The 13,692-nt window shown below is 51.2% G+C and overlaps 1 protein-coding gene and 1 non-coding gene across 4 annotated transcripts; one reads left to right on the top strand and one right to left on the bottom strand.

Moving 5' to 3' along the window:
• Positions 1-12,457, bottom strand: Cd177 (CD177 molecule). 3 transcript variants are annotated; one of them, XM_047527886.1, is made up of 9 exons: positions 12,407-12,457; positions 8,675-8,815; positions 8,338-8,523; positions 7,356-7,478; positions 7,042-7,161; positions 2,299-2,439; positions 1,520-1,705; positions 1,293-1,427; positions 1-477 (listed from the first exon to the last, which is right to left on the bottom strand). In XM_047527886.1, exons 2-9 carry the CDS (start codon positions 8,715-8,717, stop codon positions 239-241), a joined length of 1,173 nt encoding a protein of 390 aa, XP_047383842.1. In that variant the 5' UTR covers positions 8,718-8,815; positions 12,407-12,457; the 3' UTR covers positions 1-238. The 3 variants fall into 3 exon arrangements, with proteins under 3 accessions (XP_047383842.1, XP_047383841.1, XP_047383843.1); XM_047527885.1 differs by lacking the exon at positions 12,407-12,457 and adding an exon at positions 8,900-8,963; XM_047527887.1 differs by lacking the exon at positions 12,407-12,457 and adding an exon at positions 8,900-8,963 and having other exon boundaries at positions 340-477; positions 1,293-1,383.
• A 378-nt stretch (positions 12,458-12,835) lies between these two features.
• On the top strand, positions 12,836-12,907 carry Trnaa-agc (transfer RNA alanine (anticodon AGC)). The gene has a single exon. It is a non-coding gene; the product is annotated as a tRNA-Ala (tRNA).
• The last annotated feature ends 785 nt before the right edge of the window (positions 12,908-13,692 follow it).

Below are 13,692 nucleotides of genomic sequence, written 5' to 3'. Positions count from 1 at the left end.
AAGAACAGGGTCTTTATTATCAGACACATTGACCAATACTTGCAGGGTAAGTTCAGCTGCTCCTTAGCACCCCCATGTTATTACCAGGTGACAAGAATCAGGTGGGGGGTGGTGAGAAGGGATACTTCATGGAGACGATGGGAAGATAATTTGGAGTCCAAGGCCATTTGATTATGAGGTCAAAGGGAGGCTTGGACTTAGGTGGTCAGCAGAGGTTAAGAATCACGGGGAAATGGTTTTAGTAGGGAGGGCAAAGTCCCCCACACCAAAGGCCTAGTGATAGCCCAAGTCCCACCACCCAGAGCAGATATGTGGCCCGGGATACTCCACTTGGGAATATAGGCTCAGGATTATACTCTTTGTTATCTTCAAAGTTCTCATGTACAGAGAAGATCCCAATAGTTTGGGCATGGTTCAGCAAGGATCTGGAAGCTGGGGCCATGCAACCTTGAACGCTCAGTGTGGCGGACACCCCACCTGGAGGGTGAAGACCCAGTCACAGGGTATACAATGCAACACACATAAAGTCCTTAATCCCAGGGGTCCAGGCCCAGCCTCCTCCCTCAGACCCAGGGGTCCAGGCCCAGCCCTCTTCACTCAGACCCAGGGGTCCAGGCCCAGCCTCCTCCCTCAGACCCAGGGGTCCAGGCCCAGCCTCCTCCCTCAGACCCAGGGGTCCAGGCCCAGCCCTCCTCCCTCAGACCCAGGGGTCCAGGCCCAGCCTCCTCCCTCAGACCCAGGGGTCCAGGCCCAGCCTCCTCCCTCAGACCCAGGGGTCCAGGCCCAGCCCTCTTCACTCAGACCCAGGGGTCCAGGCCCAGCCCTCCTCCCTCAGACCCAGGGGTCCAGGCCCAGCCTCCTCCCTCAGACCCAGGGTCCAGGCCCAGCCCTCCTCCCTCAGACCCAGGGGTCCAGGCCCAGCCCTCTTCACTCAGACCCAGGGGTCCAGGCCCAGCCTCCTCCCTCAGACCCAGGGGTCCAGGCCCAGCCTCCTCCCTCAGACCCAGGGGTCTAGGCCCAGCCTCCTCCCTTAGACCCAGGAGTCCAGGCCCAGCCTCCTCCCTCAGACCCAGGGGTCCAGGCCCAGCCCTCCTCACTCAGACCCAGGGTCCAGGCCCAGCCCTCCTCCCTCAGACCCAGGGGTCCAGGCCCAGCCTCCTCCCTCAGACCCAGGGTCCAGGCCCAGCCCTCCTCCCTCACACCCAGGGGTCCAGGCCCAGCCCTCCTCACTCAGACCCAGGTGTCTGAGCCTCCATTCCCTTTATCCCTGGAACTCAGCCTTCAGCACTCACCTCCACTGAGATCAATGTTACCATTATAACAATGAGTGGTGTCCTTAGGGCAGGTAACGAAGTTGGAGCTTCCTGAGCAGGATCCAAAAACCTGTACACAGACAGGACACTGCAGGCCTCCTGGGGCAGGAGCAGCTGGGGAGCAGAGACAAGTTTGCAGGTGCACAGCTCTGTTGTCACTGGCAGCCACTTGCTTAAGCCCCAAGTATCTGTGTCTCTGCACGTACCTGGCTTAGGGAGGGAGGTCAGCAGGACACTGCTGCTGCGGGCTGTGTTACACAAGTCAGAGGAGCAGAACCGGGTGTAGGAGGCGACCAGTACTCCGGGGGGCCGCGAGTGTAAAGAGACAGCCTGAGAATCCTGTGCCCCCGCCTTGCTGCAGCCTTTACTCCCCACTAAGAGAGATTTGTTTCCTGGGGAGGGAAGAGAGTGAGACCTGGGCTGGGGAGGCAACAGGCAGCAACTCTGACTTCCATGAAGCTCCCCAGACAGAGGGCGAGGTGAACACCACTCCTGGATTATAACAGCACAGATCATCCTAGTGCCCAACAAAGACTGGGGGCAGAAACTGGGTTCTCCCCTGTGTTCTGCCACCTCCCAGGTGTTGTTCAAATGTCACCTTCTCCATAAAGTCTGCCCTGAGCTTCTGTAGCAAAATTGCAACCTTCGGCTCACTTTCTGTGTGTTCTTTTCCCTGCTGGTTCTGCCCTAACACAGGTGCTCAATAAACATTTTTCAAGCGAATGATGTCATTGAGGTGCCTCTGTGCCAGCACCATTCTTCGTCCTTTGCATGGAGGCCACCAACATCCTCATGGCTACCCTGCAAGATAGGCACTATTCCTGTCAAAACTGCCCCCAGTTTTCAACAGGGGAAACCAGGGCCCAAAGAGTAGAGTGCTGGACTGAGATATCTAGCCGCGAGCGGAGGTGGGCAGGACAGTCCCAGGTGGGCATGCACTGGCCACAGTGCAGGGACATGACCTTCTCTTGCTCAGCCCACGCACCTGAGTCTATGAGCAGCAGTGTTTCCTGACACGCCTCCCCAGCATTACACATCTGGTCCATGGATGAGTCCCATTCAACTGGTTCTTGAGCCAAGTTTCTCCCCATCTGCAACATGGACCCCCGATGACAGGTCAGAGTATCTGGGGACAGAAAATCACCAGGGTTTGCATGAGCCAGGGGATCCACCGTGCCTGTTCCTCCAGGTCCCGTGCTCTGAAAGGTGATCACATTCAGAATCATACTCCAACTGACCTGGCTGTGGAGTCCCTCAATTTCAGACTTAGAAGGCACTAGGAAGCCTCAGCATCTTGACACCAGTACCACTCACCTCATTTTTGCATGAGCACCTGTAGGAACCTCCTGTTGTGATCCTTGGAGAAAGGCTTTGCTTCCCTTTGGGTGTGAAAGCCATAGATGGCTGGTTCTTACCCTCAGCCTATCTCTATTTCCCTGCCTGAGCTTCAAGGTCCTCCTCTGGATAATGAAGAAGGTGACTTATTTATCTTTTTTAAATCTTTTTTCTTTCTTCCTTTTTTTTTTTTTTTTTTTTTTTTGGCAATGCTGGGAATCAAACTCAAGGGTGCTTTACCACTGAGGTACATTCCCAGTCCTTTAAAATTTTTAAATTTTGAGACAGGGTCTCCCTAAATTGCCAAGATGCTGGGTGCAGTGGCACATACCTGTAATCCTTGCAGCTTGGAAGACTGAGGCAGAAAGATCGTGAGTTCAAAGCCAGCCTCAGCAAGGTGAGGCACTAAGCAACCCAGTGAGACCCTGTCTTTAAATAAAATACAAAATAGGGCTGGGGATGTGGTTCAGTGGTTGAATGCCCCTGAGTTCAATCCTCGGTACCAAATAAATAAGTAAATAAATAGCCAAGATTGACCTTGAATTTGGATTCTTCCTGCTTCAGCCTCCCAAGTCACTGAGATTATAGATGTGTGCCAATGCTTAAAAAAAAAAAAGGGGGTTAGGGTTAGAACCCAGGGCCTTCTGCATGCGAGGCAAGTTCTGTACTCTGAGCTACACCCCTTTTAACTGAGAAATCCTATGTTCCAAACAAAAACGTTCAAATGCCTAGTGTACATGGCTGCTGTAACTGCTTTCTGTGAGTTGACTCATTTCATCTTCATCTTTGACTAGATCACCTCATTTCTTCCCCCGCAATCCCCAGTCAGTGGCGTTACCGTCATCATCATCATCATCATCATCACCCCTGTTTTCAAATCAGGAAAACAGTCTGGGTAGCTACTGAGTAGCTTGCCCGATGTAAGTGGCAGAGCTAGTTTGGGAACTCAGGTATTCTGGTTCCTCAGGGTTGGGTTTGGAGTGGGTGATGGGGATAGCAGGTATTGTGACCATCTTCACCTAACATGGCCTCAGTGGCCCTCAGGAGTCTAGTTTGAGAACCATGAGCTTGGGCTCTGTCATCAGTTCATCACGGGATCAGCCGTGCATCTCGGGATGCAGAAGCTCTTGGTCCTAGGACTCAGCATTTGTGAACACGTGTAGCCTTTCACAACAGTCCCATGAGGGAGGGCTGTTGGTTTCCCCATTTCACAGGTGACAAAATTGCAAGTGCAGTTCCCCTCTTCCTCCAAGCCAGATCCTCATTCTCTCTGATCCCCTCCCCCACAGCATTCCCCCGTCTTGGTCAATGGCAGCCGCTTTCCTCTAATTGCGCAAACTGAAACCTTGCGATCATCCTTGACCATTCTTTGTCTCACACCCCATGTTGCATCCTTCAGGAAATCCTGCAGGTTTAAGGTACAAAATATCTCCAGGACCTGACCACTTGCCACCACTTCTACTGCCTCCAGCATGACCCCGTGACTCTCGCTGGCCTCCTCATGGGTCTCCCTGTGCAAGCACCTCTTCTCCCTCTCCCTGTTCTCTACCCAACAGCCAGGGGGATCCCGTTAAAGGAAAGTCAGTCATGTCACTCCTCTGCACAGAAGACTCCAGTAGGTGCCTCTCCCCCTCAGAATTCTATACCCTGAAAATGACCCCTGAGGCCCTACCTGATCTGGCCTCCCCCTTCCTCTCCATTCACATGGCTGCTTTGCTCTGGATCACTGCTCCACCCACATGGTCCTCTAGGCTGGGGTATAACACAATGTCAGGGGACAAGTGGAAAGGAGAAGAGCATTTCAGGGTGATGGAACTGCTCAGCCAAAGGCAAGAGGTGCAGGAAGCCCACGGCAGCAGCCACATTGAAGAAGAGTCCAGGGGCTGCCCCTTTAAGGACTGGGCAGGGTTCCAGGGATGTGGCAGGCTGGTGTCCACCTTAGGGCCTTTGCGTATCTTCCCTTCCATCAATGTCTGGACCTGTCCCTCTTCTTCCCCAAATCTGATAAAAGAGTCTTAATGAAATATTGGGACTTTTGACACTCAAATGGTGTTAATACTAAAAACTGGTTCACTGGCAGAGCAGGGACGGGAACCCACATCTCTCTGATTCAGACATTAGGCTCTTAACCTTCTTTCACTGGAACCACTGCCCAGTCCCTTAGGGGGAAAGACAAGGGCTTACTGGTCCAACTTCTTGATTTATCTTCAAAATGTGCTGCTGCTGTGGCCCATTTTGGGCAATCTGTGCTCTGGTCCCCTGCCCTCTGTCACCCCTGTGCCTTTGCATGGACTGTTCTGTCACCCTGGAATGTCCTCCTCCTTTCACTTATCCCCTGACATCTTGTACGTCTAGTTTCTGACACCTGGTCTGGCTGATGCTCAATAAATATTTGCTAAGCGGAATTGAACTTAACCAGGGAAGAAAAGCATCCTCCAAGATTTGACTCCAACATTGAAAACTAACAAAACATGGATGCACATGAAGAGTATTTATTTGTAGCATTACAGCTCCATCTCATACGGCACATATGTGGCTTGTGTACACACTCACGAGTCTGCCGTGTGTGGGATGTGAGCAGTGCTTGCATGGCGTGTGTAGGGGGTGTAGAGATGCCCTCTGTGTGTGACGTACTCTGTGGTCTGCGTTTGTTTTGCACGCTTGGTGTGCCATGTGTTCTGTGTCTCCCCGCTTTGTGCGTTGCATGTCTATGTGTTGCTAAATGCCTTCTAGATTATGAATGTGACTTAGTCCTAGAGACAAGGACCAGACCATTAAAAACAACATCAATCCAAAGGAAAGAAAAATGGCTCAGCCTCTGTCCCTCCCTCCTTCACAGCCTTCCATAGCTTCCTACTCTTCAGAGTCCCCCCACCTCAAGTCTGGTTCTGCAAGGGCCTGAGCAGCCCTCTGACCCAGCTTCCTACCAATATCCATTCCCACCTGACCCCTGGGCTTCACCCTCGCCGGCCCTTCTGTTTGCAGTGGCTCTCTCTCACCCACTACGCCCACCTTGTTTGCATGGAAAACTTCTCAGTGGCCCCCAACACCAGCAGCACCCTGTCCTCTTGTTCAGTCCCTCTCAGGCACAGGTGAGGAACCCTTCTTGAAGGCAGTAAACTGCTTCCACCTGCACTTGAAGTTCCCTGTCGATGAACTTTTCCTCTTCTACTGAGAAACTGCAACTCATTGTTCAGACACAACTCACTTTTCAAGTCACCTCCTTTGGGAAGCCCCCGTTGATACCACCAAGATGAGGACATTCCTATCTTCTTCTTCTCACATTCTCCTCTGCCACAACTCTGATCAACTCATGAGGCATACCGCTATCCAGGCCCAGAGGCCTCCTAGGCAGGGCCAGGGTCTGACTCATCTACGAATACCATGGGAAACGATGGAATCCTGCATGACCTCACTTCAGCATACATATCCTGAGCACCTGTCCTGAGACAGCCTGTATGCTGCACCAGGCTGGAAGTCTTGGTGTCAGTGACAGCCAGCCCATGTCCACAAGTCTGCCACTCTAGTCAGGGGGACTGACTGAAACACAGAGCAAAGTCTACTAGACACTCTCAGCTCTCTCCTCAAAGCTCTACAGGTTCGGTGACCTGGGGAGAGGAGGAGACTGAGGCACAGACGGGGAAGGTCGTGCACCCAGGGAAACCAGGACTCCCATCCCCGCTCCTGTCTCCACCACAGCTTCCTGTTGTCCTGCAACTCTTCTTCCTGAGCCGCTCCACAGTACCCTCACCTGTCAGCTGTCTCCAGTCTGCCTGCATCTAAGTGGGTAAGTGCCTTCCCTGTCATACCCAAAGCAGCCTCAGTTTTCTCTCTGATTTTCTTTCCCATGCAGCAAGACTACTTGGGGCGCTGCAGTTCCATGGCTGGGGCTAGATGAGGGTGCATGGAGGTGGCCACAGGGAGTGGGAGAGCCAGGCTTGCCCAAGGCCAGGGTGTGAGGAAATAGACCTGGGGACAGCCAGTCCCTCCCAGCACTACACCCAGCAGGGTTTCTACACTGGCTGCTGCACACATTCACAGGCAGGTGACCTTGAACTTCCTTCCCCAGCCTATCTCCTCCTACCTGAAAGGGCCACCCTGACTTCTTGGCCCAGCACCCTTTAAAGCTTCCATCAGTGGGATCCTGTTTCCTAAGGCAGACTCCCTCTCTCTCTCCTCCAGCTGAACACTTCTTGCTACCATTCCACCTTCTGTCAAAGCACCTCCAGCCTGGAGAATCCCCTCGCCTGGCTCATGTGATTCATAAACACCTAAACCACCTGGGGCTGCTGGCTTTGCTGTGATGCCTTGGCCTGTCCCATACCTTAGAAGGATCACTTTGCCCCAAGGCTACAGCACAGGGCACACCCTTGGTGTCCCATAGGGGACTCACCTGACTTAGGATTGCAGTTCTCACTCACATCGATGGGACCGATTTTCTGGGTCCCATTGAGCAGATCACAGCCTGGTTTGGGCATGCACCCCTGTACTCTCAGATTGGTGGCAATTCTCCCTGAGGCAAGGAGAAGAGAGGGAGAGACAGAGTCACTGGCACAAGGACCATCCAGCCCCCAGAGGGAAGTCCAGCCCCACCCTCTTCTGAGTCCCCTGCCCTACCTCAGCTTACCCCTACTCCTCAGAGACTCAGATCCCCCTTCCCACCCCTCCCCGTTCAGTCCCTGCAGGGCCCCCAGTGTCTTCGCTTACCTCCCCTGAGCTTGAGGACTCCGTTGTAGCAGTGAGTATGTCCCTCAGGGCAGATCTGCTCTGGAGCATTCTCTGGACAGTTATGTCTAGAAAAGCAGACTGGGCACCTCATGGTCCCTGGCACTGGTGGGGTTGGGGCATGACAGGCAGATGAGGGGCACTGAGAAGACAGGTGCCTTCCCTCCACCCCACTGTGCTGGCCCAAGAATCAGCCTGCTCAGTCACCCCCACATGCCCTCCTCTGGCTCCTCTCATGCAGCCCAGCTGCAGGGATGAGGCACGTGTGACTGGTGAGAGCAGGGCCAGAGGGCATGAGGGCTCCGCAGGGACACCTGGGGCTGAGCACAGGAGGGGCGCTGGGCCCCAGGTGAGGCTGGCAAGGGGCCCCTGGGACTGGACTCTCACACAGACTTGGTCAAGGAAGGGAGGGGGTGCCTGGAAGGAACAAGAAGCCCCATCCACAAAGTCTACCAACCAGCCAAGGAAGGCATGATGCCCTGTTTACAAAATCTTCCACAGTTCAGAAATGCAAAACATCACCCCTAACTGTTTAGAGCACCAGGAGAGCACAGTGCAAAGTTACAGGCCACTCTTACTTAGGAAGAGGAAATGCAAAAAGCCCAGATGAGAAAGTAGTAAAATAAGCCTAGCAGCATAGAAAGGAGGACCGGGCAGAATGACCAGCTGAGGATCATGGTCAGTCTGACGTTGGGGGTTGAGCGTCAGAAAATGCACCCAGTGCATTTTGGCTGCTGCAGGGCTGTGGGAAGAAGTAGGCCAGGGAGTCCTGAGCTGCTTGTGGGTGGAGGAGTGGGGGGAGGGGGAGCGAGTGGCCAAGAGGGACCAGGGAGGGAGCAGGGAGCACCCAAGGGAGGGATCCAGCAGAGGAGGGTCTGCAAATACCAGCCCCACAACCCTGCATTCTTTCCTCCAGATAGCCCCTTCCCTCTCCTCCTCCTGAGGTCCCAACTCCCTCTGACACCTGCCGCAGGGGACGGGGACCAGAAGGCATCAGTAGTGGACAGGCTGTTGCAGGAGTCTCTATGGCGGCACACGTGAGTGTAGGAGATGACAGAGAGCCCAGGGCCTGTCCTGTGCTCAGTGACTTGGACCTCCTGATCCTGTGCTAAAGTGCAGTCCTTTGTGAGCACCAAGTTCACTTGGGGTCCTGAAAAGAAGGAGGTGGGCAGGTAAGGGTGACCATCAGGATTCCAGCATCCAGAGAGAGGCTGTGCTTGGCCAAGTGGGTGAGATACTGGAGAGGAGGGGACTGGGCTAAGGGGGAGGGGTGGGCCTGAAGGCCTGGGGTCCCTTCTCACCATTCTCTATGAGCATTAACGTTTCTTGGCAACCTTCGCCCATCGCACAGGTTTTCTTGTCATTTGTCCATCGGACAGGTAGCTCTGATACGTTCCACACAGACTCTAAGACCCCCCACTGGCAGTCCAGAGCCTGCACACCTGGGAGAGGGGAGCAAATCCATCTTAGTAATTTCCCAGTTCACTTCCATGGAAATCCACTTCCAGATTAGGGTCTCCACTCACAGGGCAGCAAGAAGGTCACCCCCAGCAGGGTCAGCAGTGGTGCAGGACTCATTACCAATCTGTGGCAGCAAATCCTGTTTATGCTCTTTAACCAGAAGCACAGACCTTTTATACCTCATGTTACGCAAGGCATCCCAGGAAACGGCAGACAGGACATTGCTAAATGGATCCTGGGCCCCACCCTCGAAAGACACAGATGTCTCTATGGCCCCTCCTCCCTCAGACCCAGGGGTCCAGGCCCGGCCTCCTCCCTCAGACCCAGGGGTCCAGGCCCAGCCTCCTCCCTCAGACCCAGGGGTCCCGTCCCTCATTCTCACTGAGATTTTAGTGTTCAGACCCAGCTTCCTCCACAATTGGAAATGGACTTGTCTTGAGCACTGGTGTCCCACTGGGGCAGATCCTAGGTGTCTTTCACCCTGAGCACACTATGTGGGTCCCTGCTCCCATTCTGGTTCAAAGTCATTTGGGAGTGTAGTTTCTTCATCCTGTGGCACCCTAGCCACCTTCTAGCCCCAGGTGGGGAGATGGCCTAACTGCCTATGAGGACATCATACAGTGTACATTGGCTGGTCCTCCTGTCCCCTGCCCCAGCTTCTGCCCCCCACAGGTTACCCACTTACTTCTCTCTTTCTTTCCTTCCTATATTGCTTTTTTGTACTGTGGATTGAACTCAGGGGTGCTTAACCACTGAGTCACATTTGCGGTCCTTTTTTATATTTTATTTAGAGACAGGGTCTCCCTGAGTTACTTAGGGACTCACTAAGTTGCTGAGGCTGGCTTTGAACTTGTTCACATCCTCCTGCCTCAGACTCGCAAGCTGCTGGGATTACAGGCATTTGACACCACACCAGGCTTGCTTTCCTTTTTATTCCTCTTTTATGACCCTCAGGCTTTCTCTTCTGATCTCCCCTCACGGCATGATAGGACCTGGAGTCCTCACTTCTCTGCCACCTGGGAAGGAGTGGAGGATGGAAGGGGTGGTTTTGGAAGATTTAGGACAGTTCTTGTCAATGCAAAGTTTCTTCCCCACAAACAGATGGGAGAGGTGATATGCTAGAAATTCAACTTTTCTGAAAAACAACATCCACAAAAGTTGACTATTCTTGGAGCGTGTATGCTTCTGCCACATTCAATATTAAGCTATCAAAGGTTCAACAACCAAGTCCCCAAACTTCGGCATAGTTAACAATCTACTCTTGCAAGCCGGTGCAAAACGTCACCCTGGGTAGGAGCAAGATAAGAAAGAGACAGGGCTCTGTCAGTGACTGCTGCTCCATGCGGATATATTGTGAAATGGAACAGAGAGGCAGAAGAGGGTGAGAACAGGAACAGAGGAGAAAGTAAAATGAATATGTGACTTGCAACTGCATATTTACTTTTGCCATCTTTATGCATTCCATTTTTCTGTTTGCAAATTTAACATTTGCTACACAGGCAGGGACATGTTTTCTTCTCTCCTACTGTGTCTGCATCACCTACCTGTGATAGATGCTGAACAAATATTTACCACCTGAATAAGTGAATGAAGAAGGCTACAGCACTATCACTACATCCGTCCAGTTGTGCACTGTAACATGGCTCCCTTCCCAGGGACTCGCACTGTGACAGTGTGCATCAGGCCCTCTGAAACTTTGTGTGGCCTAAAGCAGTGTCCCACGGGGATGAGAGAAGGGAAGGGTGGGCAATGTGTCAATTAGGGTCAGAGGTCCTCAGCAACATCCTAGTTGCTGGAGATACAGGGGAGTCAAGGAGAATGAGACCTTTGCTTTCCTAGAACTCGCAGCTAGGAAGAGAGACAGACACCAGACGAATGCTACGCATGGAATGTGCTAGACAGTTCTGGGTGCTAGGCAAAGAGAGAAGACCAGGAGATGTGAGAGTAAGCGACTGAGCTGACTGCTTGAGCTAGAAGGGGACAAGGGAGGGCGTTCCTGAGGAGGTGATGTTTGAGTTGGGGAAAGAATAAAAAGTGAGAGTCAGGCATGGAGAGACATGCAGGAAAAGCATTTCAGGCTGAGGGACGAGCAGGTGCAAAGGCCCCAGATGGGCTCAAGCTTGGCCTTCACAAGGATTAAACAGAAGGCAGGTGGCTGGACTGTCGTGAGAGTGACCACAAGGAGAATGGAAAGGCTGGCAGGGCCTGGAGCTGCAGGCCTGAGCCAGCGTATCAATGAGCCTTCCTGGGAATCTTGCCTAACTCAAGGGACAAGGGCAGAAGCTTGGGGTAGAGCTGTTTATCTACATGTCTATCCATCCTTGTTCTCTCAAACTGCTTACTAGGGACTTTTCTCAGTTGCTTTCAATGGTGTGGCCTTGGATCATTGACTTCTCCAAACTTCACGGTTCTCTCCCATAAAGTAGATGCCCTGGTTATCTGCACTGCATGGATTGCAATAAGGATTAAGATCTATATGTAAACCAAGTCGGTTCTCCACAAAGGGTAAGATAGTTAACACAACAGGTCCTCACTCTGATCCAGCCCTGGTCCAAGCATTTATGTAAGCATGGACCACAAGTATAAGGGAGACCCTGTTAATAACCCAATTTTATAAATATGGAAACAGATCCCTAGAGAAGCTAAATAATTTACCCAAGACCATGCAGCGTGGCAGAGATAACTGCCCATCAGAGCTTCATGCTCCCCTCCTAGGGTACTGAGATGTTGCTAAGGGGTAACTACCCAGGCAGTGTCCATGTTTCCCAGCTCCCCTTGTCTTGAGGTGGACCATGTGACTAGTTTCCACCAATGGAACATGGGCAGAAATGACTCCTGTCACTTCTGAGTCAGAGTGATTGAGAAGTGGGAATGCCTTCTCCTCCCACCATTTATCAGTTAGATATTGACATCAGGGTGATCCTGGATCCACACACGGAGGATCCAAATGCCTCAGTTTCTGTAAGTCTGAGTAAAGCAGGTACACCTTCCCCCTAATACTCAGCCAAGTAGATGCCATGCAAGTGAAAATAAACATCTACCATGTTAAACCATGGAAACCGAATTTGATGATGTATCTGTTACAGCTGCCAGGGTGTCTAATATCTGCAGTTAGAAAGTATTTTTCTTGGGTTGGGTATCCTAGAGGCAGAGACCACTGCACCCTGTAGCATGCAGGAGAATCAGTGGATTTCTACGAATACCAACTTCATAATAAAAGCATATATACTAGCAATGACCAACACTGTAATTTATTGTCAGTGCCATACAGTGGCATAGTTAAGAGATCTAAGTCGTTCATTACTGCCACTACTGGGTTGTGTTTGTGGAGGAGGGGCGTTGCTGTTAGATGCAAAAATTACAAATATTTCTTACTTGTCTTATGGAAGAGTGAGGGAAAGGGTCTTCTCCAAGTCTTCTAAATCAAGCTGTGGCCAAGCTAGAATCAATCCTGGGTCCTTCAGACCACAGTTCAGCTAACTCTTTCTGTTTTCTTTCTCCTTTCTGCCTAGCTGATCGGTTCACATGTTATGAGAAGCCAGATCATGACAGAACTTTCTCTGGATATTTACCAGTGGAGAGTTAAGATAGATCCCTTAGCACTTGGGTGGGGCATCCTCCATGGAGACAGATACCACTCCGTGCAGCATAAATACTTCTTCCATGGTGATAAATCTCCTGGAAAACATATTTTTACTCCTCTGAGACTTCCTTAGTGATGTGAGAAAGAAGTACTTCCCCTGTGGGTTTCCCCAGCTCCAGTCCCTGCCTTCGTCGCTGTCTGATCACCTGGGCTGTGGCTATCTTTCCTCAACTCTCTCCCCATCTCTCATTCCTGAGCACAGCCCCACACAGGGCCTGCTCCGTGCACAATAAAGTCAAAAACCTCAGATCCCACCTGTCTTCAAGGGTTCTCTAATTCTTTTTTGTTCCCTAATTTTATTTTGAAAAAAATTCAGACCTATAGAAAAACTGCAAGAATAGGACAATGACTGGGGGCTGGGGATGTGGCTCAGTGGGAGAGCGCTTGCCTAGCATGCGTGAGGCCCTGGGTTCCATTCCCAGCACCACCAGCGAACACACAATGACCAGGTGTATACCCTTCACTTAGATTCACCAACAATTAACATTTTGCTTGTTTATATAACCAAAGCACAAAATTTTAATTTTTTTAATTTTAAAAATAAATTTTAGACCTTGTGACTTTCCCCACTAAGTGCTTCAACAAGAACCTCCTTAAGAATAATGACTTCAACCAGGAGCAGTGGCACACAATGGCTTGGGAGGTTGAGGCAGGAGGATTGCAAGTTCAAAGCCAGCCTCAGCAACTTAGCAAGGCCCCAAGCAACTCTGTGAGACCCCGTCTCAAAATAAAAAAAATTAAAAGGGCTGGGGATGTGGCTCAGTGGTTAAGCACCCCTGGGTTCAATCCCCAGTACTCCCCCCACCCAAAAAAAAAAAAAAAAAAAAAGGATAAAAGATGATACTGGCATTGTCACATGCCAATATCCTTGAATGCAGTGGCACTAGAGATTAGATTAACCTTTTAAAGGACAATCTAACATTAAAACACCAAAACCTTTAAGCTGGAGTTCCATTTTGGAATAAACATTTCTTAAGTGTGAAAGAGGAGGGGAAGCTGTGATAGTTGGGCATTGCAGGTTTTCAGGAGAGATTCTAGACCTGTCCGAGTTTTACTCTGAGCTGTACAATTGACTTCCTCTTTTTAGCCTTTAATCTTCTCTCAAATAAAATGAAGCATGGCCTATTTTATTTTATTGGTACTGGGGATTGCACCCTGGGGCACTCTACCACTGAGCTACATTTTCAACCCTTATTATTATTATTATTTTTTTTT

This window comes from Sciurus carolinensis, chromosome 16 (genome assembly GCF_902686445.1).
Source record: "Sciurus carolinensis chromosome 16, mSciCar1.2, whole genome shotgun sequence".
Taxonomy (NCBI): Eukaryota; Metazoa; Chordata; class Mammalia; order Rodentia; family Sciuridae; genus Sciurus; species Sciurus carolinensis.
Note: the sequence above shows the minus strand (reverse complement) of the source record. Positions and strands in the feature narration are given on the sequence as shown.